Source organism: Lytechinus variegatus, chromosome 16 (genome assembly GCF_018143015.1).
Source record: "Lytechinus variegatus isolate NC3 chromosome 16, Lvar_3.0, whole genome shotgun sequence".
Classification (NCBI taxonomy): Eukaryota; Metazoa; Echinodermata; class Echinoidea; order Temnopleuroida; family Toxopneustidae; genus Lytechinus; species Lytechinus variegatus.
In genome coordinates, this window is record NC_054755.1 from 29002142 (window position 1) to 29018607 (window position 16466).

Genomic DNA, 16466 nt, shown 5'->3' on the forward strand with positions numbered 1-16466 from the left:
AACATACATCAATTAGATTAAAATACATATATATATGATATATTGTAAAGAAATGGATGAAGAGAACAATGGTAGGCGTAGCTTAAATAAAGGTTTCCCAGAGCTATCAAATCAAGGTTCCCCAGATAGCTCTGGGGAACCTTGATTTAAGCTACGCCTACCATTGTTCTCTTCATCCATTTCTTTACAACATTTAAATAAAAAAAGAGTTGCCAAAAAGCTGTTGTACATGTAAAGCTTTACACATTTACCGTATGTATATATATATATATTTGTATTTTTTATTTGGAGGGACAAACATATCGATTTGATCCAACAATTATGACAATTTGAAAAAAAAATCTATCGAATCTAGGCCTGATGCCATACAAATTATGCAGCGAGCGGAGATATGCAGCTACAGAACGTTCAGGAATGAAGCAGTGATGCAGTTGTGGTTGCGCCATGCGCCAGCTACCGTCTTGAAGTGGTTAGCTTCCGGGCACCTGCGGAAAACTGACTGAAGAACCGTTCTTAGTCGCTAATAAAATTCGTCATTTCGACAAATCGTGTGGACTAACGCTTTTTCTAGGAGGTCAGGCGGACATATGCGAATATGCAGAATATGATAAATAGCATGAAAGGCGTGGGCCTTGGGGTTGCTGAATTCTTGACACCAGTTTTAAAGGTAAAGTAGGCCAACGTCAACGACATCACTCATCAATGTTTTTCTTTCCACTTCTATTAACTTACATGCATGCACTGTCATGACTCAGTCAGTAGGCAGGTCCACTTGTTCACTGCTACCACCCTGCCTGTGGGGAATCTTCAGGTAGGACTATGGTATGCCAATGTTGTATGATGGGGTGTCCAAACTTCGCGCACTTTTCAAAAATATTCATCAGGCTTAATTTTGTCCACAAATTATTCATAATTTATACAAAACCAATTCAAGAAATAGTAACCACATTGACGGCAAGATCGTAAACTATAAAATCATGGACGAAAATGTAAAGTAGGTCACTGGGTTTCGCCGGTATCGCGATCTCAAAATTCTATTCCGATCGGCGAATGCGGGCTGTGCTGGAAAACCGTTCAGAAAAAGTGTGACCTAACTTCGCGCACCAAAGCTTTTGTGGAGATTTAAACAAAGACTCAAGCTCAAAAAGTGAAATATTTATATCAGATTGATGGCAAAATGCAATAGTACCACATTTAACTCACATTTTTTATGATTTCGTGATGCTTGTTGCTTTCTTCAAAACGGACGCTAACGGTGACAAATTTGCCGATCTTTTGCCAATATTTTCCCAATATTTTCATGAATACTGGACTAATCATAAAGAAACTTTCAGCGAAGGGTAATTTTAGGTCGCTTTTCACATTGATGATGTCAGATTTTAAGGATATTGGCTACTTTTGGAGATAATGACCGTCCGCAAAGTTTGGACTCACTGCCATACAAAGCACACACTTTAAAAAATCATTAAAATATAACTTTTGTAACCAATATTACTAATTTCCATACAGTTGCAATTTATTTTACATTGTCATTAGTAACTTGGGAATAATTTTTGTATTCACCAGAGCGCTCAAAAACTTGAATTTTGGGCATATTTTTGTGTACGCCCTCTATTGGTGGAAAGTAATATGGCAAGAAATTTTTCATTTTTTAATCTCTATTTTTAATTAAGAAAAAAATTATTTAAAGTGTCAAATTTAAATAAGAGCCAAGTTGTATGAATAATAGGTGTAATGGAAACTGTCAGTGTAAAAAATCAGGCATTTGCCCCAAACAAAAAGAGAAAATAAGCCAAACATTGCCACCCTTATTTTGCCACACATGGAGATATAACTGAGAACAAGGTTATATTATAACCTTGTTCATTGAATGAGTGGGCAGGTCCCAAAAAAGTGGCTTCTTTCTTTCATTCAAGTGATAAATATATATTAATGAGTACCGTTAGAGAGGTTTTGCATATTTAATGAGCTTGAAACAGACCAAAAACATTTTTGAAAGTGATGGTGCAGGTTGAAAATATTTATATCTTATGAAATATAGTAGCATATATTAATAGGCTTACTAGATCTAGACCTATAGAGTAGAATTCACTGAGCCAAATGCTGAAAATTTCATTAAAATCGGATAACAAATAATAAAGTTATTGGTGTTTAAAGTTTAGCAATATTTTGTAAAAACATAAATTTGTCATGAATATTTATTAGGTGGGCTGATGATGTCACACCCCCACTTTCTGTTTTCTTATGTTATTACATGAAATCATAAGCAACTCAGAAAGCACAGCTTGTGATCAGTGCACATTCGCCTTGAGGACTTCATGATGATGTTTTTTAATATTTTGACACAACTGTTACTTCTTTATCATGATGGAGCCTTGAACCGCCTGCCATATATGAAGAGACTCACCAAAACAAAGAGTGATTTCCCTAGGAAATCCATCTTTTAAGATGAAAATCATGTACCGGTAAATAGTGGTGATTTATTCATTTTTACACCTTATGCCTAATGCATATGAAGGTTTCCAAAATTGGTTAATGAAAAGGCAAAAAATTGAAGGTTTCTTACCAGACCAATCTCGTGTAGATCCCTCGATCCGTTTGTTAACAAAGCAAATACAATAGGTCTGACCCTTGAACTGCTTTGTTATGACATAGCTATGATTAGCGATGTTACAAAATGCGTTTTGAGGAACAATTTATACTATATATAAGAATTATTATTCAACAAATACTAAAATGTAATACATGATTATGAATAATTATCATTATTATAATCAATAGACCATTACCAATTCAGTTCAGTTCATTTATTCATTTCTAAAAAAGTGAGTACAGAGAAAAATACACTTTGAATATATACATCAGTATTTAAAATGTAAACATGCAATAAAACAACTTAAAATAAATGCAATGATACTTGTGTATAATTAGGCCTGTGTACAGTAATAATATGAGAAATGAAAAGGAGGAATTAGAATAAAGCCAATAGTGGCCCTGTGAAGTAAAGTCTCCTAAAATGATAAATAATGCTAATTTGGAGGCTACTTAGTAATAATCAAAGCATATTTATATGAGAACTTAGGTTGCAAAAGTAAATGGATTAAGAAAACAGACGTATAGTGTAATAAGCAAAAAATGTATGGCAAATCGTCTATTGGACCATGGACCTATCACCATGATTGGACATAGAGCTCTGCAAAATTACTGGTAGAACCAGTTGAAAGCTTTTGGAAGCAATTCTTGACCTTTCATTGGAACATTTGCTTCAAGCTTTTCTCTCATTTTCTCACTTAGGAGTCAAAGTTCAGAGAGACCGGGGTGTTGACACCAGAGGAATTTGTTGCTGCAGGGGACCATCTCGTTCACAGTTGCCCGACGTGGAAGTGGAGTGCCGGAGAGGCGAGCAAAAAGAAATCCTATCTCCCAGACGAAAAGCAGTTTCTTCTCACCAATAACGGTATGTCCGCTTGTGAATGATGATAATGGTAATGCTGTGATACCGGTAGTTTGATTTTGTACATAACACTTTTATCCAGAGGACACAAAGCACAACCATTTTTACCTTGGTTTTAGTTCGAGCTGCCTCTTCATCGGCAGCGCTCGGTGCATTCAAAGAATCAAGTTTATCGGGTACCCATTTACCTCACCTGAGTCAGGGTCATAGGCCTTGTTCCATGATAAAAAGTATACATATTGGGCAGCGTCGGATTTTCAACGGATCTTCTCTTACTATACAATTTCAGGCCTGCCAACTTCTCCGGGTTTTCCGGAGTTTCTCCGTTTTTCAGAATTTATAGCGGCCCAAAAGCGGAGAACTCCGTTTTCTTTGTATTTCAGATGATTTTCTTTTTGGGGGGAAATGACGCACTTTCCGTCTGCATCTGCCTACGGCTCTCTTTCTCTCTGAGTCCTCTCAATGTTACATTTACGTACGTACGCACGGTAGTATATACCGTGCGTAACGTTAATTAAACGCATGCACTACGCGCGCGTACGTGGAGTTCAGAGTTCAATGGATAAGAACGCGTGATGGGCCTGTGCTCCGTGTGTGCATATACGAAGCGCAACAAGCCACGGCCAGCGCGCTATTTATCCGACAGCGATCGTGTGTATTGACATTGGACAGTTCGCCCGCGATCGCGAGGATTCATAGCGCGTGTAGTGCGAATGTAACTCTATGCATACGGTACGATGCAGCGCTTGCGTGCCTCCGCTACTACCGTTCTGGAATACCGTGTGGGAAATGGATTGTTTCGCCAGCTGAGGGTTTAGAAACGGTAACATTTTAAACTAATATCTTCTCATGATATTTTTATATGTGCTTTGTGCTTAGTGAGCTAAATGCTTTGGATTTTACAAGTCTGCCGTTTCAGTGCCGATTCTTGCAAACTTTTAGACCCCTGCTGTATTTTTTTTAGTCTGTGAACTGTCATGACTGTGTGAATGATCCATGATGCCAAAAGCAAAAGGGCACACTCAAAAGTTTCGCGACGTTTACAAAGATATGGACAAACTTGAACAAGAATTTAATCTTTATCAAATAGATCAAGATGTTGATGAAATTGTTGCAAGTTCAAATACAGACAGAATCGATGAGAAATGGCACAAGATAGGAGCTATTAAGGATATCACAAGGCACACAGAGAAGTACTCCCTCCTATGCAAAACAATGAAAGCAGTTCTGCTAATTTTTCATAGCAACAGTGACTGTGAAAGAGTATTTTCCATCGTGGTAAAGAACAAAACTAAGCAGAGAGCAAGCCTGAGCACAAGAACATTAAGTTCTCTGATGGTACATGAATTGGCTATGGAGAGTAGAAAGAAACTAGGGCCTATGCCATACTTGTACTTACTCAAGAGAGGTAATACATGGTGCCAAAAAAGCCACTTATGAAAGGCTCCAGAGAAAGGACAAGGCATAAAAAGCTCAAGAAGGGCTCCAGAAGGCTTGTTTTTAAGGTGAAATTTCCTAAATGTCCTCCAGCTTCAAGGGGGCTCCGCCCCCTTGCACCCCCGCCGGGGCCTTGCCCCCCGCCGTTGGGAGTTCGGCTTTCCGCTCGATTCGTGGACTCCTTTTTTCCATTTTCAAATGTTGGCAGGTCTGCAATGTACACGTAGTCTTATTAGTATGAGAAGCGCTCTCTTTTCTCACGTTCTGTTTTCTGAATTTACTTTTCATTTTGCAAAGATAACACTGCTTCATGTTAGGGTGAAAAGAAGGAATCCAGTTCGCAGTGTGTAGCATGACATGCGAATGTCCATCTATACAGGGCTCGACATTAGCAGTAGCGCGGTGGCCTGGGCAACCACAAATGAGAGTTGGGCCACCAGAATTCTGTAAAAGCCGGCAGTTGGTAGCCTGGTTTGGATACAAAAGTTTTGATAAATTATATAATAAATTGTTTGAGGGCCACTAATTTTGCTTCAATGCGGGCCATAAAAAATATGAAACTGATGACTTTGGTGGACCGATCGGGCCACCAAGATAGGTTAACGTGGAGCCTGATCTATATATATTGATCCGCATTGTAATAATTATCTAGCTTGAGCAGCTCGGGAATCCGTCATGTTTGGAAGGATGCTAAATTGGCCCAGAACTGATTCAAAATTATATTTATAGGGTAAGAAATGAAGCAATGGTGACCACCCCCACCCCCAAAATTACATTAGACTCACATAAGAAATTACAGACATGTACTACACAGCTTGGCAACTGTTAAAATTGCAGAGCAGGACTATTGGATATTGTAAAGTGTTTTGAGCATGTTAATATCGAAAATCACTATACATGTGCAGGCCCTCAATACTAAAATGTATGCAGCCTACATACAGTGTATATTCTGTACAAGTTTACACCCCTGATAAACATATCAAAATTTCAAAGGAATGGGTTGTACATGCATGCAGGTTTTAGTTTCTCTTTCTTTGCAAACATCACATGTTCAACAGGTAAATATGCAGAAGTCATGCCAAATTAGTTTATGAGAGATTGAATTACATTTTATTTTATTGAAATTTAACCTGCAGAGTGAAAATGAAAGACAAATAGTCAGTTGACCATGTGTATTTGAATTTTTAACTTTTATTTGTATTTCCCAACAAGTACAAATAGTTTCATTTCGAATAATCTTGCTGACCTTTTAAAAAATTTTAATTGTCTATCTTTCTCATTTTACATCCAGTTTTTGTCTCACCTGCTTAGCAGAGTGAGACTATAAGCGCCGCTTTTCCAACGGCGGCGGCGGCGTCAACATCAAATCTTAACCTAAGGTTAAGTTTTTGAAATGACATCATAACTTAGAAAGTATACCGGTATGGACCTAGTTCATGAACCTTGGCCATAAGGTTAATCAAGTATTACTAAACATCCTATTAGAGTTTTATGTCACATGACCAAGGTCAAAGGTCATTTAGGGTCAATGAACTTAGACCATGTTGGGGGAGTCAACATCTAAATCTTAACCTGAGGTTAAGTTTTTGAAATGACATTAACTTAGAAAATATATGGACCTAGTTCATCAAACTTGGACATAAGGTTAGTCAAGTATCACCAAACATCCTGCATGAGTTTCACGTCACATGACCAAGGTCAAAGGTCATTTAGGGTCAATGAACTCTGGCCGATTTGGGGGTATCTGTTGAATTACAATCAAAACTTTAAAAATTTTGGATCTGATTCATGAAACTTGGACATAATAGTAATCAAGTATCAATGAACATCCTGTGCAAGTTTCAGGTCACATGATCAAGGTCAAAGGTCTTTTAGGGTCAATGAACTTTGGCCGAATTGGGGGTATTTGTTGAATTACCATCATAACTTTGAAAGTATGTTGGTCTACATGTAGTTCATAAAACTTGGACATAAGAGTAATCAAGTATCATTGAACATCCTGTGCGCATTCTGGGTCACATGACCAAGGTCAAAGGTCAATGAACTTTGGCCATAATAGGGGTATCTGTTGAATTACCATCATAAATTTGCAATTTTATCGATCTGACTTTTGAAACTTGGACATAAGAGTAATCAAGTATCACTGAATATCCTGTGCAAGTTTCATTTCACATGATCAAGGTCAAAGGTCATGTGAGGTCAATGAATTTTGGCCACATTGGTGGTATTTGTTGAATTACCATCCTATCTCTGTAAGTGTATTGGTCTATTTCATAAAACGTGGAAATAAGAGTTACCAAGTATCACTGAACATCTTGTGCGAGTTATAGTAGTTTTCAAAGTCAGCACTGCTGCTATGTTGAATCGCGTGATGCAGGTGAGACGGCCAGAGGCATTCCACTTGTAATTAAGTTTTCAGCGGTATTCTAGTTTGATTTTGCTCTTATCATTCAAATTAACTTTATGCTTTGCTGAACTTGCCCTTTAACTATATGTAATAGTTTTTTTGTGGGCCATTAATAGAATGATAATTTTTTTTTTATCCATTGTAGTTCCTTGTTATAAGAGATGCAAGCAGATGGAATACCATGAGGAGAATGAGGCTATCATCGAAGAGAACGATGAAGATGGTGGATGGGTGGATACACATCATAATGCAGGTAATCGATGATGATGATGATGGTGAGGATGATGATGATGAGGGTGAGGGTGAGGATGATGATGATGATGATGATGCTGATGATGCTGATGATGATGATGCTGATGATGGGTGGTGGTGGTGGTGATGATGATGATGAAGATGATGATGGTGATCATGGTGGTGGTGGTGATGATGATGAAGATGATGATGGTGATCATGGTGGTGGTGGTGATGATGATAGTGGTTATTGATGATTAGGCGGATGATGGTGGTGGTTATAGTGATGATGATGATGATGACAATGATGTTGAAGTTTATGATGATTGTAGTGATGATGATGCTCACAATGCTGGTCATAATTACAACATTAATAATGATGATTATTTTGATAACAGTGTTAGTGATATTCAAGAGAATATGTTATAAAGAAGGAGACTTCTATGATATGATTCATCTCACCTCTCTCAGATTTGTCAGGTACCCAAGCTGCTGAAAAGTCTAGCGAGATGACCCTTGATCCAAAGTCAGAGCCAACAGCTTGTGGTGATGACGATGACGACGATGATGATGATGAAGAAGCAGAAGATATGGAAGGTATTTAATTTATAGAGGTGCAATAACTCAGTCGATAGAGCGGGGGTTTTGGATTCCAGTGACCCAGGTTCATTTCCCACTTGGTGTGCTAGTGCCCTTTGGTAAGGCATTAATTCTTATCTGCCAGGTCCCTTAGAGTGCACCTTAAGCTGTTGGTTTTCTGGTTGCTTGCTTACAAGCATTCATGCTTTCTTAATCACTACCATTTGCATCTTCCTTATGAAGTGTAAAGCCAAGTAGCATAGAAGTTTTTGATCAGTGGTTTAGTCAACAAAATTGTGAACCGCAAGGTCGTGGGTTCATCTCCCATTGCTGCAGTGAAATCCTTTTTTGCAAAAAAATTTATATATATCTTTCCCATTCTTGGCCCAGGTATAGTAAGAAAAGGAAGGGTTCACGATTTTAACGCTCTGGGCACTGGATATGGTAGCTTAGGCTAATCAAAGTCCTTTGAAAGTGATTAAAGATATCAATTTAGCATTGTATAATTTATAATTTTCCGTATTCAGATTACAAGATGTTCTTTGTGCATCATCTGTACACTAAATATTAGTGTATTAGATAACCTTGATATTTACAATAAATTCCAGGTTATATTTTACCGTGTTTACATGCTGCCCGGCTCTTGGGGCAGACTCGCAAGCTTGGGCAGAAAAATTCCAGGTTATATTTTACCGTGTTTACATGCTGCCCGGCTCTTGGGGCAGGCCTGCAAGCTTGGGCAGACCTGCAAGCTTGGGCAGACTTGCCTTGTTTTTAATGTGTGTAAGCGCGATTACCTTGCCCTGGCTCGCGGGGCAGACATGGAAATTTTGCTCTGCCAAATTAGTAGGATTGGACCTGCAAGCTGGGGCAGACACGGCAATTTTTCTCTGTGTAAACACAGTCAAGTCTACCCCGGCAATCAGCGCGCGGGAATCCCACGATTAGGCATTGTGCATCAGTTTATTCCAGCATTTTGTCCGTAACGAAATATGAGGATTGGTAACAAAAAGCCACTATTGGTGTTCCTGCGGGAAAGAGAAGGCTCTTACTTTCGACAAGGTGCCTAAGGTGCTTTTCTATCACAATTTTTATCCAGCAAAATGGTAGTGATCATGTACCTAAAACATGGTAATGTACTTCAGACCCGTGCTATGGGATATCACTGAAATGCTTCCATTATCATTATCGGGAATGAAGTTTCACTTTGCCAAAAGGTGTAGTAAATCCTGAAAAACGGTAGTGTTAATGTACAAATAGTAATGTACTTGAGACCTGTGGTAGAGGATTTCATTATGAAATGCCTCCATCATCATTATTTGGAGTAGAGTTTCATTTTCCTAAAGGTGTACTAAATATTGATGCTATGACAGGAAGTCACATGCTAAGTGTATACCACTGAGTAACAGGATGTTCCCTGATAAAAGGTCCTTTTGTTTTGATTTCAGCTTTTGAGGAAAGCGGAATGCTAGAAGCAGAAGACAATGTGAGTACATTTTGCTTAATTTTTCCTTGAATGGAAAGTTGACTGACTAGAAGGTTATTGTAAAAATAGCAGACAAAATGCTCAAATTATTAGCATTTCAAATAAATATTTTGATTTGTGAATTCATATGTGAGCACTGAGCAGCCTCCCATATATCACGTGATAAAAATAAATGAAATGCCATTTGCTTAATGAAAATGAAAATGATTTTATTGTACCTCTGTGAAACTCCCAAGGGTTACAGTGTCTGAGAGCAGAGGGATTATTGGGAGGGTTTACCGGTTAAATCAGTGTGTTCATCTTCAGCATCTCAAAAGCCTACTCACACAAAAAGAAGGAGGAGGAGAAGAAGAAGAAGAAGAAGAAGAAGGAGGAGGAGGAGAAGAAGAAGGAGGAGAAAAAATGATTTCATTTGACATTTACTATCAAGCACCAGTTATTGTATTTTGATTGATTTGCCAACAGGCCACGCTGGATACGAGTAAGCTAAAGGGTACGGGGTCGGAGAGCGGAGGGGCCAGTGGAGAAAGCGGAATACTGCAAACGAGAACATACGATCTCAACATCACATATGACAAGTACTATCAAACACCCAGGCTATGGTTGTATGGATATGATGAGGTAAGTTTGTTTTACCCCCTGCCAAGCGAAGTTTGTAGAGGGTGTATAGGTAGGAATCAGCTTTTGGTCGGGCAGTTGGTCGGTCCATTGCAAATGTTGCGGATCGAACTAAATGTACTTCCTCAGTTTATATTCATTCCTCAACAAACTTGGCATACATTGGTCTTGAATAAAAGATTTGCATTAATTTTTTTTCCGCATGTGTCAGATATAGTGTTGCCATGGTAACAGCATGTTATGGCAAAAATAAGGTGAAAATCTTGTGGCTTGAACTACTTCCTTAATTTTTGACCAGTGCTCATTGGTCTTGGGGTAAAGACATACAAGTCCCATTTTTCAAAGTGTATTTGAAACTGTGATGCTATTGTAATGGCATGGGATGGGGGTATTAAACACCTTTAGTGATATTTATAGTTAAGTATTGACTCTAATAATGAAACTAATTCATTACTTTTGTTGGAGGATCTTATATGTGGATGAAATATTCAGTGAGGCTTCAATAATACTACATTTGCTCATTTATTTGAACATGGCAATTTTTAAAATATATATTAAGTCCTGGAAGAAATGAAAAAAAATCTAAGAAAAATTCAGGTTTGTGAGGTTCCTTTGGGCAATCAGGGTTCAAATTAATTTACCTAATCCAATCTGATCAAATCCAATATTCATTTGATAAAGCACCTTTTCCTTTTGGTTACAAAGTGCTGCACATACACTACTCCATGTATGGGTCACTAGAACAATCTGCCAACCCCTCAGAATGACCAGCCTAGTCCTTACAATTCATTGTCTTCTTTTAGCAAAATAGATGAGATTTTGTGGCTTCCTTGAACTTGGTCAACAGAGGAGGCCATCTTCACTGCCCCAGTTTAGATGATTTCGTAGTTATGTAGCTACCACAGGGAAGGACATTTCACCTCCATGTCTCTATATAAAAAGTTGCTAGAAAAGCCAGATTGATTTATTGTTTTTATATTTTGTATTTGTTGGGCATCACCTGTGCCTGGGAGATGAAAAGCAAAGTGAATCACTATTCGTGTGTTGCAAGAAATTTGCGATAAAAGTCAATTTTTGGTCTTTAAATCAATCATATGTCTTGCATTTAATTGCAAATTAGTGATTGATTGCTAATTTGTTTCTTGAAACAAGAAGTTTAATCTGATTTGCTACAGCTGAGCTAACGTTGATCTATCTGTTGTATATTTGCAATTGATCGCAAATATTTTCTTGCAACACCCCTATGACCTGTAGATCTCTCCTCCCAAAATCATTTATTCAATATGCAGACTGAACGAATTCGTACTCTGTGTCATTTCTCTTTAGCATCGAAAACCTTTGACTGTAGATCAGATGTATGAAGATATCAGCCAGGATCACGTGAAGAAGACTGTAACAGTAGAATCCCATCCGAATCTTCCACAGACGATGTGCTCTGTACATCCATGCAGGTAGCGATACCGAAATTTATAGTAACAATGGTGGTGATGATGATGATGTGATGGAGATGATGGCGGTGGAAGTAGTGATGATGATGGTGAGGAGGAGGAGGGTGTTGATAATGTTGATGGTAATGGTGGTTTTTGTCTCACCTGCGAAGCAAAGTGAGACTATAGGCGCCGCTTTTCCGACGGCGACGGCGGCGGCGGCGGCGTCAACATCAAATCTTAACCTGAGGTTAAGTTTTTGAAATGACGTCATAACTTAGAAAGTATATGGACCTAGTTAATAAAACTTGGCCATAAGGTTAATCAAGTATTACTGAACATCCTATTAGAGTTTCATGTCACATGACCAAGGTCAAAGGTCATTTAGGGTCAATGAACTTAGACCATGTTGGAGGAATCAACATCGAAATCTTAACCTGAGGTTAAGTTTTTGAAATGTCATCATAACTTAGAAAATATATGGACCTAGTTCATGAAACTTGGACATAAGCTTAATCAAGTATCACTAAACATCCTGCATGAGTTTCACGTCACATGACCAAGGTCAAAGGTCATTTAGGGTCAATGAACTTTGGCCGAATTGGGATATCTGTTGAATTCCCATTATAACTTTGAAAGTTTATGGATCTGATTCATGAAACTTGGACATAATAGTAATCATGCATCACTGAAAATTTTGTGCAAGTTTCAGGTCTCATGATTAAGGTCAAAGGTCATTTAGGGTCAATGAACTTTGGCCGAATCGGGGGTTTCTGTTGAATTACCATCATAACTTTGAAAGTTTATTGGTCTAGTTCATTAAACTTGGACATTAGAGTAATCAAGTATCACTGAACATCCTGTGCGCGTTTCAGGTCACATGACCAAGGTCAAAGGTCAATGAACTTTGGCCGAATAGGGTATATCTGTTGAATTACCATCATAACTTTGAAAGTTTATGGATCTGATTCATGAAACTTGTACATAAGAGTAATCAAGTATCACTGAACATCCTGTTCGAGTTTCAGGTCACATTATCAAGGTCAAAGGTCATGTAAGGTCAATGAACTTTGGCCATGTTGGGTTTTTTTGTTGAATAACCATCATATCTCTGTAAGTTTATTGGTCTAGTTCATAAAAAGTGGACATAAGAGTAACCATGTATCACTGAACATCTTGTGCGAGTTAGAGTAGTGTTCAAAGTCAGTACTGCTGCTATATTGAACCGCGTGATGCAGGTGAGACGGCCAGAGGCATTCCCCTTGTATAATGATGACGGTAATGATGATGATGATGATGATGATGATGATGATGATGATGATGATGATGATGATGATGATGATGATGTTGGTGTTGGTGGTGGTGGTGGTGATGGTGATGATGATGGTGATGTTGATGATGATGAGGATGATGGTGGTGGTGGTGGTGATGATGGTGATGATGATGATTGTTGGTGATGATGATAATGATGGTAATGGTGATGATGATAATGATGGTAATGGTGATGATGATAATGTCAATGATGATGCTAGCAATAATAATAAAAATAGTATGGATAATAACGACTTTTCTAGCACCATTTCCAGAAGACATTAAGTCAGTTTTCAAGACATTGTGCAATGGAATTTTAAGGCATGTTTTGAAATTAATTGTTGAATTATGCCAACAGGAAGTGATGAATATCTGTGTTAATCTGAGAAATATTCATATCTAGAAAAATATAATCAAAGAAATTTCATTGTTTTTAAGTGAATTGCATGCAAAACTCAACAATAATGGCATAAAAGGCTTGCAATAGTTGGAAGCAGTTTCATTTTCTAGTCGTTGTGAAAGAATCCTCCTGCCTTGAAAAAATATCAATCTATTCAATAGTCATTTCAAAACATCGTTACCATTATTGTCATCCCAAATGAAGTGCATATTCAGAGCTACACTTGTACTTCATATTGCTTAAACTTGGGCATGTTGCAAGAAGAATTGCACCTTTAAACCATTCACACAGCTCATCAGTTTCTGATTGATTAGAATTCAAGCTGCGTTTATTTTTTTATTGCCAATTTTGTCTGCAAATGGCTCTTGAACTCATTCTTTGACCAAACATCAACTGGTCTGCTTTACTTCGCAGACATGCTGACGTCATGAAGAAGATCATTCACACAGTGCAAGACGGCGGAGGTGAACTAGGAGTACATCTGTATCCTTTGATCTGACTTATGACTATTGTAGATGGGGGGGGTGCCACTTGGTCTAAAGTAGGGTTGAGTAAAAATGTTTACCCACTGTTTGAACAAGCGCTAAATCATAACTTTTTGTCAATTTGTCGATTATATGACCAAATGGTTGGCAGGTATTGCTGAAAATTCAAAATTCACATCTTTGTATCGGCGAAATTTTTTTGAGCATGTTGGAAATTACCAAGAGAATAAGCAATATTATTCTGAAATGTAAATTTGGGGGAATTTCAGTTGATGTTCGTTTACTTAAATCAGTGTGTACATCTCTGACAGGATCACATTATGGTGATGCTAACATAGGTTTGTCATTGTTATACATGTTATTGAATCATTGCTTTGTATATTATGTATGCCTTTGGGCTTCTTGAAAAAAAAAACAGAATCAGAACGAAGATCATGTCACATGGTATTGTGAATAAAGTAAGAGTGCATTTGCTTGCTATACCATCCAATCTTTGATATATATGATTTGATTTTTTTCAAGTCAAGAAAAGGAGCCCAAAAGTTCAAAATCATTGATTATATAGTTGGATAACCCATATTTTTCCTCCTGTAAGAATGATATACTTTTTTTGTTTTGGTCTTTGCCTGAATGTGGTACTGTCCCACATATACACATTGATGTTAGTACTGTAATGTCAACTGAAATTTGTAGGAATTGACCTTTCAGAGTTAAGAATGAAGAGAATATTTTTTAATATCTTTGTAGTTTATGACCAAATCAAAATACTTTCACAGAAATTTTGACAATAGACAGGCATTTCATGCCATGGGTGTAAGTATTTGAAATGAAATTATTTTAGAAAGTATACAGTAGGTATGTTTTTTGGTCCCCTCGCCTGTATAAGGCGGTTTCATAGTTTTATAAATAAACCCAAATGTCTAAGAAGGTATGCTAAATGGATGAAGATATCTGTTACTTTTTCCCTTTTTCTGTCATCTTCAGATCATGCTTTTCCTTAACTATTTAATTTGTTTCAGCTACCTTTTAATTTTCCTGAAGTTCGTCCAAGCCGTGATTCCAACGATAGAATACGACTACACTAGACACTTCACCATGAACTCGCCTCTCTCAACGCGGTGAGCGATCGTGTACCATGGCAACGGGGCAACCGGCAGCAGCTAGCTATCACCCTGCGGAGGCTTCTTATCTTTATATAATCATGCAATATCTAAGTATCCTAGCAATGTGTATGTGGAGCAGTGGGAGTATGTGATTCATTGTTAGAATTAACTTCAAAAAATTCAAATTCGTTCAGATTATATCATTCCATGAAGAGTGTTTTCATCCTTGCAAATTTTCCTCTCTTTCCTTCATCAGTGCTGAAGTGTTGTTTCTTCGTCCTGTATCATAAACACATCAAATCGATAGTAACAATCAATTGTAACTTTTTGTTCACATTTTCGCAGAGTTACACTTAGCTGCAAAGTTGATTGTAAGGTTTGATTATACTGGGCCTTGATTTAATATCAACTGCAATATATGATCATGTTTTTTTTTAATGTGGATGCTGTTGCCTTGTTTGATATTAGGCTGTGTAAATCTAGACAATCTGTGAACTGTTAAGGCCACCGCACACCTTACGACCCGACTGGTCGGCGACTGGCCTGCGACTGAATGAGGGGAGATGAATCGCAAGGCAGTTATAAGCCTCGACACCGCACACCTTGCGATCCGATCTGCGACTCACGCATGCGCTTTTTGCTTTTTGGCATAGCATCTGAGAAATTGCGCTTACTACTGCGTATGCGCGTTGTTTATCATAATACGCGTTATGCGACTCTGCTGTCTGATTGGCTGGAGGTTGGATTGAGCTTGTGTCCAGTCATAAGGATTCGACATGTCAAATCCTTCAGATTTTCCTTGCGACTTGTCTCTGACCGGTCTGCGACGCTCAAGTCAAGCTGACAAGAGCTGTGACGTCACATCTTCCCTCACCCAGTCGCAAGCCAGTTGGCGACCGGTCGGGTCGTAAGGTGTGCGGTTGCCTTTAAAGCGACCTTACATTGACAAATCATGGGGAAATGAAGGCTAATCTCAGAACAGAGAAGGGATTCAGGTCTTTCACTCGGCTGCATGCCTGGGGGTGTTATGTAATAAACGCCAGCAGGTCTAATATTGGAGAGCAATTGTCAGTAGACTAACCAACCAGAAGTAAACTGCATGTTTTCACTTTGAAACATGTAACTTCACAAAGGTTATTCATTTTGGTTTAGCAATCAAGAGACCTGCCAAGTGTCTAGGAATTGGGATGGTTGGGATTAACTTGAACTGCGACGACCCAAAGAAAATAACCGTCACGAGTTCGGTCAAATTTGTGCTGTCGAAACTTTTATCGCATTAGTCCGACGGGCGCTCATGACGGACGGATTATATTATGCAAGTTAATTGGCTTTTTGCATATTTCGTATTGATTTAATTTCCCAATGATTTGTCAATGGTAGGGCCCTTTAATGACCACTGAGCTAAGAAGTATTTAAAATTTGTGGGAATATAAACTGCGAGAAAATCTCCTCCACTGGCTACGCTGAAATAGTTTCATCATGAAATGTATATTCTACACGAGACATATGCTTCCATACAGTTTTGCGC

The 16466-nt window shown here is 38.2% G+C and overlaps 1 protein-coding gene across 1 annotated transcript; it reads left to right on the plus strand.

The window, feature by feature from the left end:
* The first annotated feature begins 446 nt into the window (after nt 1-446).
* LOC121430032 (ubiquitin-like-conjugating enzyme ATG3) lies at nt 447-15457 on the plus strand. The gene is made up of 9 exons (XM_041627303.1): nt 447-667; nt 3295-3457; nt 7444-7551; nt 8001-8126; nt 9557-9594; nt 10060-10215; nt 11539-11663; nt 13765-13833; nt 14855-15457. Exons 1-9 carry the CDS (start codon nt 596-598, stop codon nt 14955-14957), a joined length of 960 nt encoding a protein of 319 aa, XP_041483237.1. The 5' UTR covers nt 447-595; the 3' UTR covers nt 14958-15457.
* The last annotated feature ends 1009 nt before the right edge of the window (nt 15458-16466 follow it).